At 27.1% G+C, this 13,146-nt stretch overlaps 1 protein-coding gene across 1 annotated transcript in view; it reads left to right on the forward strand.

Moving 5' to 3' along the window:
• The window catches only part of LOC129968981 (protein flightless-1 homolog), a 57,945-nt gene that overhangs the window by 33,808 nt on the left and 10,991 nt on the right, over nucleotides 1-13,146 (forward strand). Inside the window, exons 22-31 of the mRNA XM_056083372.1 lie at nucleotides 1,101-1,209; nucleotides 1,461-1,544; nucleotides 2,142-2,238; nucleotides 2,735-2,915; nucleotides 4,193-4,253; nucleotides 4,415-4,561; nucleotides 5,647-5,684; nucleotides 8,674-8,800; nucleotides 10,545-10,634; nucleotides 11,421-11,627. Of these exons, the coding sequence (XP_055939347.1) occupies nucleotides 1,101-1,209; nucleotides 1,461-1,544; nucleotides 2,142-2,238; nucleotides 2,735-2,915; nucleotides 4,193-4,253; nucleotides 4,415-4,561; nucleotides 5,647-5,684; nucleotides 8,674-8,800; nucleotides 10,545-10,634; nucleotides 11,421-11,627 (1,141 nt within the window). The remainder of the gene's footprint in view (nucleotides 1-1,100; nucleotides 1,210-1,460; nucleotides 1,545-2,141; nucleotides 2,239-2,734; nucleotides 2,916-4,192; nucleotides 4,254-4,414; nucleotides 4,562-5,646; nucleotides 5,685-8,673; nucleotides 8,801-10,544; nucleotides 10,635-11,420; nucleotides 11,628-13,146) is intronic.

Raw genomic sequence — 13,146 nt, forward strand, 5'->3', positions numbered from 1 at the left:
TTAATATTTATGATTTATTAAATAATTGAAGTCTTTTTCTTTAATGCTTTTGGTACAACATTCTTTACTTCATGCAATCTTATGCTGTGCTGTAAATCTGAACCAAGAATGTGTAATAGCAAAATCTTTATCTAAGCTTGTGAGAAGTGAATCTTAGAAAAAGTTACAGTAATTAACATGTTTGATAAGGGACACTTAACAAACTTATTTTAATTTTTAAAAAGTTTTTGAGTTACATTGCTAATATGACAAAGTTTTGATTCTCTCCTCCCTATTCTTCGTTGATAGTAATTGCCCATTCATGTAATTTATTGTATTTAATAGAAAAGAATAAAATAAGTTGTTTTTGTTGTGACATATTTCTTAGCTACACAAAATGCATTGTTCTGTTTCAAGACATCACCACAAATGAAAGAGACTGAAAAAAAATAACCTTTAGATTTTGGTAGAATTAACCAAATTGTTTCACCTCATCGTCGAAATGAGATAAAGGATATGTCCAACTAATTTCTTCATTGCTTTGTTACTAAGACACAGGCCTGGTATTTGACATGGTACTTCAATCTCAATTTGGGCCCTAAAATTGGCCTGGAAATCAGTCAAAGGTATTTTGAGGTCCAGCCTAACATACAGGTCTAATAAAGGATGTAGTTTTGATCTGACATTCAATTCTAATAAATAACGGAACTTAACATTGTATTTTGATCACAATTATGGAAACTGTTGCCTTGAGTTAAGAATATGGCAATAAATATGATTAGTATATACTCGACTTTCATTCTAATTGTGAGTGCAACTATTTGAGGACTTAGAATTGACCAAATCTTGTCACATTGTTTACTTTTAAAAGATCATAAAATTCAGTATGTATTGAAATTATTTTGTTATTATCTCATGGTGTGATTTTGATTCAATTTTGAATGAATGGTTTTTTAATAAGAAAGATCTACATTTGCATTTCAGCAAATTTTTAATGGTTTCATTCTACCTGTGCTGGATTCTCAGAAAAAAATTCATAAAAAGATTAGATTTCATTTGTGAATGTTAGAATTTTGAATATAAATATTCTTATTATTTATTACACTTCAATTCTTTTACAGAACTGAGCCTCAAATATTTAAATCTAAGTTTTATGGTTGGGATGATGTCATAGCTGTTGATTTTACTAGAACTGCCCAATCTGTGGCTCGAACTGGAGCAGATTTGAAGGTAGGATAATCTTAAATAACCTTAATATATTGCTTATTACAGTGTTATATATTGATTTATATATTTTAGCATGCACATGAACATTTTGCCTTTTTATGAATTTGTATTTTTGTTAGATTACATGTTTCATCTGAGATTCGTACATTGAATAAATTTCCCTTTTTTTTTTTTTTTTTTTTTAATTTATATACCTTTAATTTGTTAAACAATAATTTTGAGATTCTGATAGTCTTTTTCTCTCCCCATATTAGAAATGGATGAGTAAGCAAGAAACAAAAGCAGACCTTTCTGCTTTATTCATGAACAGGCAGCCTCCAATGAGCAAAGAAGAAGCTGTAAGTTTATTTTTCCACTGTATGTAACAGATTTTTTAGGGCTTTTTCTATATGTGTGATTGGAAGGTTAATAATTTTTCTTAGTATTTTTTATTATATTTTCTTTATATTCTTTTATTTGTTTACAAGAGTAAATAAAGTAATGATTATCATTCAGTTAATTGTGTTTCCATATGCATATATTGATCATATTTGCTAGTGACGATCTGTTTCATTTTTCATATTTATTTTTAGTTGTGATTGTTTTTGCTGTTTTTAAATGAAAAATTTTAATAAAAGCTATTTAATTAGTAGATTTTCAAATAATATTTGCATTATACACTTGATACTACTAATATGTGTGGATGTTCATATATGTACTAAAAGACAAAGATTTTGTCTTTTAAATAATATTTCTCTTAGTCATAGAAATATTTATCATTTATATTTCATCCACTTAAACAAATAGTAAAAGATTCTAATATAGAAAGCTTAAACATTTTTTTTCTTTTGTTTGTGCATATGTCTGTATATATATATATATATATATATATATATATATATATATATATATATATATATATATATATATATATATATATATTTCTGTGTTGATAGAAAACTCTGATGGAAGAGTGGAATGAAGATTTAGAAGCTATGGAATCATTCGTTTTAGAAGGGAAAAAATTTGTTAGACTTCCTGAAGAAGAAATTGGTGAGAGATGTTAAAAATCTTTTCTTATCTAGAATGTATTTTATTTAGAAATTATAAATTTCTTCTTACAACTACAACATCATTAATTTTCCTGCATTGCTTAACTTTTTTAATAATAACTCATGTATTGTGTCAAGTACTCCAATGAAATAATTTGCTCTTCAAAAATTTTTAATTTTTATGTAAATAAGAGACATTTTTTTCGAAAATTATCAAAAATTTCTTTTATATATAAATTTATGAAACGTTGCATATTATTGATATATGATATGCTTATATCAATTATGTGACCTGATAAGAGAATCAAAATTTAAACAATGAAATAATTATGCATCTTAATTATTTCATAACAAGAATAAGAAAAATAAGCATTATTTAGTTAAATGGATTTTAGGTATCATAAGTCAAATATTAACAGTTTTGTAAGCTGTGACTGCTGTTTTTAGCTTGAATTGTGAAATATTTTTATGTAAATGATTCTACATTTTTTTTCCAGGTCATTTTTACAGTGAAGATTGTTATGTTTTCTTATGCCGCTATTGGGTGCCTCTTGAGGTTCCTGAAAATGAGGAAGGCACAGAAGAAGAAGAGATACAAGAAGATGGATACCAGTGTGTGGTATACTTTTGGCAAGGTAGAGAAGCTAGCAATATGGGCTGGCTGACATTTACATTTAGGTATGTACAGATATTTAATAATGGCGATTCTGCTGTAATCAGGATAGTCTCATTTTAAAATATTCCATTTCGTTGTTCCTGAACACAGCTATAGGATAGAGTAGTGCCTTGTTTTTGATAGAGAGCAACTCCAAATAACAGTTTCAAAGAAAGATACGAAAAATTCAAAAATCTGAAAGTAGTATCTTGTAGCACAACAATGATCTGGCATATGCAGTATTTCTGTAAAGAATATCTGAATGATTAAATTTGAATAAAATACATATGTGTTAAGCAATTCAAGATATAATGAATATACTAATTGAAATGGGATTTATTAGGTGTAACCAGGATACAATTAATAAATCCAGTATTTGATGAGTGCTCACTTAATTGCATTACAATGTAAAAAAAATGTTTTAATATTTCAGTCAAATGTTGTTGAATTGAATCAATGTTTAGAATTGTGCAAATACTTTCATACCAACAATTTGGATTATGTATATTTTTTGTAAAATTATCAAGTCAATTTTATATTTCCTCACCAATAAAGACCCACAGAAATGTTTTTTTCTTCTTTTGAACTTTTCTTTATGAGTAGGCTTGTTTAAGTTTCACGTATAAGAAGGAAAAGAACTCAGTTGTAAGTAATGATAATTTTTAAAGTGAATTTGAGGAAATCTGCCATAAATGTCATTCTGATTTAATATTAACCCAGATATATTTAAGCAAGTTTGTTTTCCAAAAAAATATAAGACATCAAAAGATATTTATTTTCATCTGCTTTATTCACTAATAATAATTAAAAAAAAAATTAAAAGAAATTTGCATTTTCTCGCATATACATACTATTATTTTTTAAAAAATCAGTAATTATCCTTTTTTTTAAGCAAAAAAAAAAATTACTATGCTAATTATTTTCCCCCCTGGGTTTTTTAAAAAATTATATTTTATATAATTTAAAAGCATGTTTATAAACACTGCTCATTTTATCTTGTATTTCCTTTTTTTAAAGATAATAAATTTATAATGATTATATATTATATGCTACCTCCTGAGTTTTTAAAAAAATTATATTTTTATATAATTTAAAAGCATGTTTATAAACACTGTTCATTTTATCTTGCATTTCCTTTTTTTAAAGATAATAAATTTATAATATTTATATATTATCTGCTTTATTTTATTCTTTACATTTTCTGATTTGTGTTTTGATTGATTGTCTGAAACTTTTGAAATGTTATAAATTATTGAACTTTGTTTCTGTAAGTTTATTTTCCCCTTTGTATCTTTAATAGCTTGCAGAAAAAATTTGAATCACTTTTTGGCGATAAATTAGAAGTTGTACGAACTTACCAAGTAAGTTATTTTGTCATTAATTTCTTTCCATAATAGTATAATTTTCAATTTAAGATTTTTCTAATTTTAATTTGCATAAAATGTGTATTTTTTTGTAATCTAATATTATTTTTTTTCTCCCCTAAGCTTTGCTCATTTGAATTTTTAATAATGTTTTTCAGCAACAAGAAAATTTGAAATTTTTGTCTCACTTTAAACGACATTTTATTATTCATCAAGGGAAAAGAAAAAATCCAAAAATTAGTACTGCCATTGAAATGTTTCATATTCGATCTAATGGAAGTCCCATATGTACTCGTTGCATACAGGTGAATGGATTTTTTATAGTACTTAATTTATATCCTTTTCTTATTTATTTATATCAAAGCAAATATAAATATTTTAAGTGTTATTTTATTTAAAAAAAACTTATTATTATTACAGATTTTAAGACAACATTTTAAAATGTATAATTTTCTAAAAATTATATTCAGCCACTGTTGTTTAGTATTATTACTAAGTTATGAAGAAATGACCATGCAAAACAACTTCCATCATTTGACTAATTAAATGTTATTGGATAAATAGACTGTATTACATATTCAATCGAGGAGACATAGTCAAAAGCAGTTTTTATGAATAAAAAGGGGACATACTCATTTGAAGTAGCAATATTTTAGTCAAAAGAAAGGTGACTGAATTACTATTGTAAATAGATACCATCTGAGTAACTGTGCAGTTTTTTAAATGACATATTACATACATCGCATCTCTAGAATTTTCTCATGATATAACTAGGGCAGAGCCTCCCGTTGAGGGGGGGGGGGAGCAACTCAGGAAGGGAAGGTTCCAATATGTTAATTGTTTTTCACCACTACCCAGGTGTGAAGGTGGTGAAATGGTGTGAGGTTTGGCTACCTGCTACTGATGAGGGGACATACCTCCCTCAATAGGGGTTATACTGTGACTAGTGATGTCCCTTAAGACTCAACCTCAGTTTCTGCCAATGCTGCCATTGTGGTATGGTCATTCAAATTTATCTGTGTGCCTCAGGGTGGGTCAGAGTAGTCAACTTGTAATAACTGGGACAGAGGAGGCTGGACTAGTGTTTAGGACACTTTTGTTAGGAGGTACAAAAATTGGAATGAATTAATTACATTTAAGGAAAAAAATAATTTTCTTTTAACTTCTATATTTCAAAATTAAAATGAAACTTCTTAAAACCAAAACAAAGATTTATTTTCTCATTTTAATATCTTGATATATTTGGTTGTCTTAAAGATTCCCAAATTCCAATCACCATGTAGTCCTTTATCCACACATTGTATTTGACATTGACATTCGAATCTTGAACATATGAAAATATTTTCTTGATTAAATATCTCAGAAATAATCAAAGGTATTATTCTTATAGGTCCATCCAGATGCCAGTATTCTCAATTCTTGTTTTTGGTAGGTTTAAGTATTTTTACTTGCAATTTTTTTTTTCTTTACAAAGCAGTTTTATTTGTATTCTTCTTGTTTCTGATGTTGATATATTGTCTGATAATGTATATTTATAAAACATCCTTCATATTAAAAAGTCAAACAATTTTCAAATTTCATATATTTGTATCCATAACTAAAGTTTTTAATGCAAAGCATATGTTATCAAGGAAAACTATTTTTTATTGCAATAAAACTTGGTACTCAAGCTTAATAATTACATAAAATAAACTGGAAATATATGCAATAAAGATATAACAGGAAACATATGCAATAAAGATATGATAGGAGATATATGTAATGAAATGACCATAAAAAATTACTTGCCAAAATGTTATTAAGCCTGGTAATAGTTTACAGAAGAATATGAAATTTTACTTTCTGCAAGAAAGAGGGTAGGAGTGGGGAATCACCACCAGTAAGTAATGCCACAATATCAATATTGTTAAACAAAATAAGATGTTGGTTTAAAACCTTTTTAATCGTTCTGAAACATGCTACAAATCATGTTCCTTGTAGCATCCACCATTTTCTGAAAGTAATGGAAATATCACATTACTCTATTTTCAACTGCTGCTCTTAGCATATTAGAAGAAATGTTAAGGATAGTTAATACATTGCATTTTTCAATTTCATCAAATTGATTATGTTATCATTATAAATAGTGTATTTGAGATAGCCAGAAGTTGCTGAGATTAAGATCTAATAATCAGGGTTAGAAAAAAATGGGGAAATGACTGCTTGCAATGCAATCATCAATGGAATAGTGCTTAATCCTGTGTAACTTGACCCTCTAATAGTGCTAAATTAACTGCTAGCAGACAATTTAATTTAAGTCTCTTAATTTTAAGTAGGGGTATTTATATATAAACTTATGTTTTTCCATAACATCTTTTTTCCATAAAAAGCCTTTCTGATAAATAATTTTCTTCCCCATAAAATGCATCAACTCAATAATTTCTAGAGAGAGCAACTTATTATCAATTTGCTTAAAAAAGTCCATGACTAACTCAACTTGTCATTTCAACATTTGCTCTTAGCACATCAGGAGGAATGTTATGGCTGTATTGATACATGTGCCAATATTAGGGTAAGTTCCCTCTTGCATAGAATTCATAATGTCTAAAATGCCATGTTGCTGAAGTTTAGATATCACAAAATGTCTTTACATCAACTTTAAGTGAGCAACAAATTTGGGCCCAGCTATAGACTTCTCTTCAAAGGCGTGCAACATCGGATCGTATGTTAGGAGAATGCAATGAGATTGGATGATATTAGGGATTTATTTTGTTCAAATCCTGTAATTGTGGATATTGATATCCCATTTAAACATGAATGGACCTTATCTATCCTCAAAGTGTTTTGTAGCTAATGTTCATCTACCTTCATTTGTGCAAGGAAATCCAAAACAAAATTCTTTCTTACAATTGGATTGTTAAGTTCAAGCTTTTGGAACGAATTTGTTTTCAAAGGATTAGTACAACAGCATTTTACCAAAAATTTTGCTTAGTCCTAAGACCATTCCATTTGCAAAATTTCTTTTGTGTGCTTTCCATTGTTGTTTCTTCTACTGCTAATGCAGTGATTTCAGTTTTTCACAGGTTTAATAGATTTTTTTAAAAAGCCTGTGTTTTAAAACTTTGCTATCATTTTCCTGAAACCCTGCATTGATTTTGGGTTTCAGCATACTTCTCTTATAGTATAATACTTTAGCAAACCTAACCATTCGGTGCTGTGGCATTCGTAATAACCTTTAATGAGAAAAATGCCTTCTTCCATGATTACTGACATTATCGACTCATAGCAATGAGTTCAGATAAAGAATTTCAATTTTATACCTGAAAACTCAAGTTTTTGAATTTGCATAATTCTAACATTGCTTTCATCCTGCCGTATACAAACCATTGTTATAATCCTACCTGAATTTCATTTTAGGAACAATTAAAAAATTAATTTAGCTTGTTAATTATTTTTGTTTACTGCATCCAATAAGAGCAATTACCTGTTAGTGATAAATTTTTCATTTTTTATTTTTTTCAAAAAATAAAATTTCATGTATTTACGTAAACTATTATTAGTTTTGATAACATTTTGCTTAGTAATTTTCTTTTTATTGCAATTGCAATGTGAAATTTAAATTGTAAAGACCCTATATATGCAAATCATACTAGGGAATTCTAAAACATTAAGTGTCAGGTCTCCAGAAGGAAAACATTTTTAAAGTTTATTAATGCTTAATCTTTCATTGTGAATAATTTAATAATAATAACTCTAAATGTCATAAAGTATCATTATATTAAATAAATTTTGTTTTATGTTTCTTTTTTTAAACACATTGGATATGTTTTATCCACCTTTTCCCTATAATTTGGGTATAAAAAAGAAAATGACAATTGTGTCACTAAAACCAACTCAACAAAAGAAAAGTTCTTGAGAAATGTTGACATAGCAAAATTCACAGAATAGCCATGTTATTCACTCTGACAATAACATGTTAATCCAAATTCATGATAACTGACAATGATATAATTGTCCCATTCTATAGAGTACATATGGAAGCATCTACTGACTCTTGAGTAAAAAGATTGATATACTATTTGTACTAAAATTGTAATTTCAAAACAGCAATAAGGTCATCAGATAGCTATTGTTTCTGTGTGATGTTTTTGAATTTGTCAATCATACCCATTACCACAGCTCATGATGATAGTGCCCATTGTTTGGGATTGGTATCAAATCTGAATACACTAATTTGAAGTACTACTAGGCATTATATAGCCTGTAAATAAAGCTGACAACCTCCAAGTTTTCTGATGTTTTTGACTTATACAAAAATATTAATTATACAAAATTACTTTAATAGTTTATGAAATATGTTATGAATCCAAAGGTTACCTCTAATATAATTTGGTTTCTATAATCCTGCTAATGCCATATTTTCATGTTTATTCTACAGCTATATTCTGAAAGTACCATTTGATAAGGTGAATAATTCAGGTATTGTCTACGTTTGGATTGGATCCAAGAGTGATGAAGAAGAAGCAAAACTGACTGAAGAATTGGCTAACAAGTTGTATGACACTGTAAGCAAAAACAGTTTTTGTTCTGAGATTTTGAATTAAAAGTTTATTTATTTTAAAACAAGTCATCTGAATTACATTCATGTATTTTCTTTCAGTTTTTATTTCTCTTAAAGTTCATTGGTATTGGTTCATTTTTTTCATAGCAGGTATTGCTGAATCATGATAAGGCAATTAGATGCTAGCTCATTGCATACTTTGGAAATATATATAATTTGATTTCCTATTAGTTATATACATGCCCTCCCCTTATGGTAACAGTATGATCATAAAATAGATTTTCTTTAAGATTTTTCCACATTAATTTCAAGTAATGAATGAAGTTAAAAAAATAAATTTCAACAAATTAAAACGGATCCAATTATCTTGATGATGGTACATGAAGTCCAATAAAATGAAATCTTAATAACTGGTTCAATTTATTCGGTTCAATAACGGTAATTTGCAATCATATGTGTATATTATTTTCGATTTCTTCTGCTAATTAGGAATAATTCTATTAACAGAATTAATGATTTGAATTGATTTGAATTCTGCTAATTCTTGGTAGAACCAGGGTTGCCATGCCACTGGGAGAATAGGGAAAACAAGGAATTTAAAAAATTGTCTAAAAAATGTAAAATTTGAAAATTTTCATAAAAGCAGGGAATTTTAAGTTTCTTAGTTATTTTTTTTTCCAATCCAAAAAATGCCTGTCTCTAAAGACTACAAGAATAAAAGATCGTAATCATAGCTTTCAAAAACGAAACAATGCCACTAGCAACTGTGTAGTTTAGAAACTCGTCCCTTTTCTCTCTTCCCTTTGTTTCTGTATTAATCATTCCATTTTCGATTTATGAAACAGTTGTTCTATTTCCATGAGATTCCCGAATTGCGGCTAATCAGCATGCAAGTGATTTCTGCAACTGTGCAAAAGAATAGAATACATATCTCTGACTTGATTAGCAACATTCAATCTACAGAAGCAGTGCGATGGTGTTTAATCTACGATACTTGAGTTTATTGAATGGTTTGTTCATTATTTGAGAATCTATGAGCTTATTCAGAGTAGATTAGAGAATATTTTATAATTAACTAGCTCCTCAAAATCCACATGTAATGCGATTTGGACGGATGAAAAAAATCAATCCTGATTTTGCTGAATGAGTTCAAGAAGTTCCACAAAATCAATTTATTGCGTACTGCTCACTTTATAAGTAGATAATAAACCTGATGTATAAATATTTTGCTGAAAAGATGTATTGATATATTTTCTTTTTTATTATTTATGTCTCTTTTTACACCTTAGTAGGATTTTGTAATTATTTATGTGCTTAGTAATTCTAAAATTAAGTTTAAAAGATATCAACTTTTAGTTCAAAATAAGTTTAAAATATCAGATTCTTTTATTTCTTACATTTGTTATCTCTTAAAATAATCTAGCGTAATCACTTTGTTATTCCTTTTATAATTTTTAGCATCTCAATGTCTGTAAATCTTAACAAAGAATTCAGTAACTAATACAATTTATATTTCTTATTGATTCAAAGAAGGTAATAATATTGATTTAAATAAAAGATTATTCCCTCCTTTTTTTTTATTTGGCTAAAAATGGAGGAAATAATTTAATGCATTTATATTTCTTCTGTGAGATTATTATTTTGAATGGTTTAAGAGCTGCATCTGAACTCTAAGCAGTATTATACAAAATGTGCTTTTGTTATTTTTATGTAGCTTAAATTTTTGATGATTGATTATTTTATTTTAGGAAACACACAGCATTCAGGTTCTTAATGAAGGAGAAGAGCCTGAAAATTTCTTCTGGGTTGCTCTTGGTGGCAAAAAACCATATGATACGGTAATCTTTATTTGTTTGTAATAACCGTTTTATTTCTTAATTTTTGGGAAATATTTTTACAGATTCAGCAAGCAGCTCCCCCCGTCCCTTGAAATTCTGAGTCCTGATAATGCTGAATTTTGATTCCATTGTTGATAAAATCATTTCAAACCATTGAGTAATGGGTTTGATTCAGTAATGTTTTTTTTTTTTTTTTTTCCCCTTTATTGGTGAGATGTATTGTAAATATCAAAATGTATTAATGTAAATATTCAAAAAAATATATAAATCTGAAAAAAAAAATAAAGAGCACACACACATATATGTATATTAGAGATTACTATCAAAAATACTTATTTGCAGGATACATTCATTTCTAACTTTAAAGGAAATGTTTTTTTCATGGTAAAGTATGGAGTTTTGTTTATATTTAAAATTAATAAAGAAAATATTCAGGATCTAAATGCAGAGAAATTATACTAAATTTCTGTTATATATCTAATAATTTCATTTATGTAGATATTTGATTATATTCTTTTACTTTGTCTTTTAGTTTCTTTGGATAAAAGTGTTATAGAAAATTGAATATTTGAGTTAATTAAAGTACACATATAAATTATGGCTATTGTTTATGCTAATATCTTGGAGAAAATCTGTTTTTCTTAGTAAAATGGGAAATATGTAAAATTTTAATTTTCTATATTCTTCTTTATATAAAACTTTGATTTTTCCTTTATTTACCATCAAGCAATGTGGCAGTTTTATTTTATGTTCGTTTTTTGTTCCATCTTCATTTTGTCTTTGCAGGATGCTGATTTCATGAATCATACAAGACTTTTCCGCTGCTCCAATGAGAAGGGATACTTTTCTATATCTGAAAAATGCTCAGACTTTTGCCAAGATGACTTAGCTGATGACGATATTATGATACTGGACAATGGTACACATGTATTTATATGGGTTGGTGCTAAATGCAGCGAAGTAGAAATAAAACTTGCCTATAAAAGTGCTCAGGTAATATTTTCATTTATTCCTTTATTCCATCCTTTTCCTTTTATTCCATCATTATTATTATTCCTTTTATTCCATCATTTTTTATGCAATAATTTAGAAATGAGTATGCAGTTGAACTTTACACTTTCATATGTTATTAAATCTTCTGTCTTTTGAATATTTCACCATATTTTAAGAAAATATACAAATAAATATGAATTATCAAATTTTGAGCTGAATTTCATAACTCACAAAAACTATACTATGAAAAAAATGACATATACATGATATGACAACTCCTGTTTGAATTATTCCAAAACTATATAAAAATATTTCAAAAGTTACACATATTAAAGTTAAGTCTCGATTTTTCTTCTTCGTGTTTTTGAAAATTGGAGGTGTTTAAACTGATTAATACATTTCACTAAAATATACATAGAAATAAGTTTTCTATAAAAAATCTTTGCTATTTGAATATGTTTTACTACTTCCTTAACAGAAATAGTTTCCTTTAAATTATTATGTTTAAATAAAAATGTAGCTTTATTGTTTAAATCAAAAATCTAATTGTGTGCTTTTGTTAAAAGAAAATGCATTTAATTATTTAAAAAAATAGTAGCAAAAATTTAGTGGAGGAATATTTTGAAGGATGTTATTTTATTTATTTATTTACTCTAAAAATTGCCTTATTCAATCTAGAAAAATCATTCGTGGTTGATTTATATTATTTTTATAGTAACTCTAATATTAAGTTATTTTTCTTTTCTATGATGTAACATGAATACATTGCTCTAGATTTAAATTATAGCATAGAAATTATTTAAGCAGCAAAATACATAAAAACATCTTATATATTATAGTTTTCAGATATATTTCTAATTTTATATTTATTATTATGGTTTTTTAGATGTATTAATATGTTGAAAACATCCCAGCATATATTTTGAATTAGTAAATCTAAATATGAGTCTGTATAATTCGTAAAAATACTAGCATTCTTCCTTCTCATTTCACGTTATTTTCTTATGATGCTGATACTTATTAAATTTGATGAGATTTGAGTATAGGAGCATACATATTAAAAATGTTCATAGATGACATGATTTTTTAATGTATAAAAATTATATTCTGAAAATAAAATTTTTTGGAAAGTTTAAGTACACATATATCTGAATTATCATCAGAGCCAGCATTCTCTATACAGGGACCTGGGTGCAAGTAGCCAACAGAGCCCTAATTTTTTGTGAAGTAAAAAAAAAAAAAAAAAAAAAAAAAAAGAATACAAACATATTCATATATATTAATGAATGTTTATTTAATGCGTGATTTTATTTCTGCTGATGCATCAATTACGTAAAAAAAATTGCAATTTTTTGCAATTTCTTTTTTGATGCTTAATATAGCAAGCGCATTTAAGCATTCTGACCACATGCTTGACAGAAGATAATTCTTTATTAATTTTAATTTGCTGAAAGAGTGCTCAGCATTGCTATAGTAACTGGCAACATAAAGAAAAGTTTTAACTCAGTTAATACATTTA

This window comes from Argiope bruennichi, chromosome 1, assembly GCF_947563725.1.
Source record: "Argiope bruennichi chromosome 1, qqArgBrue1.1, whole genome shotgun sequence".
Lineage (NCBI taxonomy): Eukaryota > Metazoa > Arthropoda > Arachnida > Araneae > Araneidae > Argiope > Argiope bruennichi.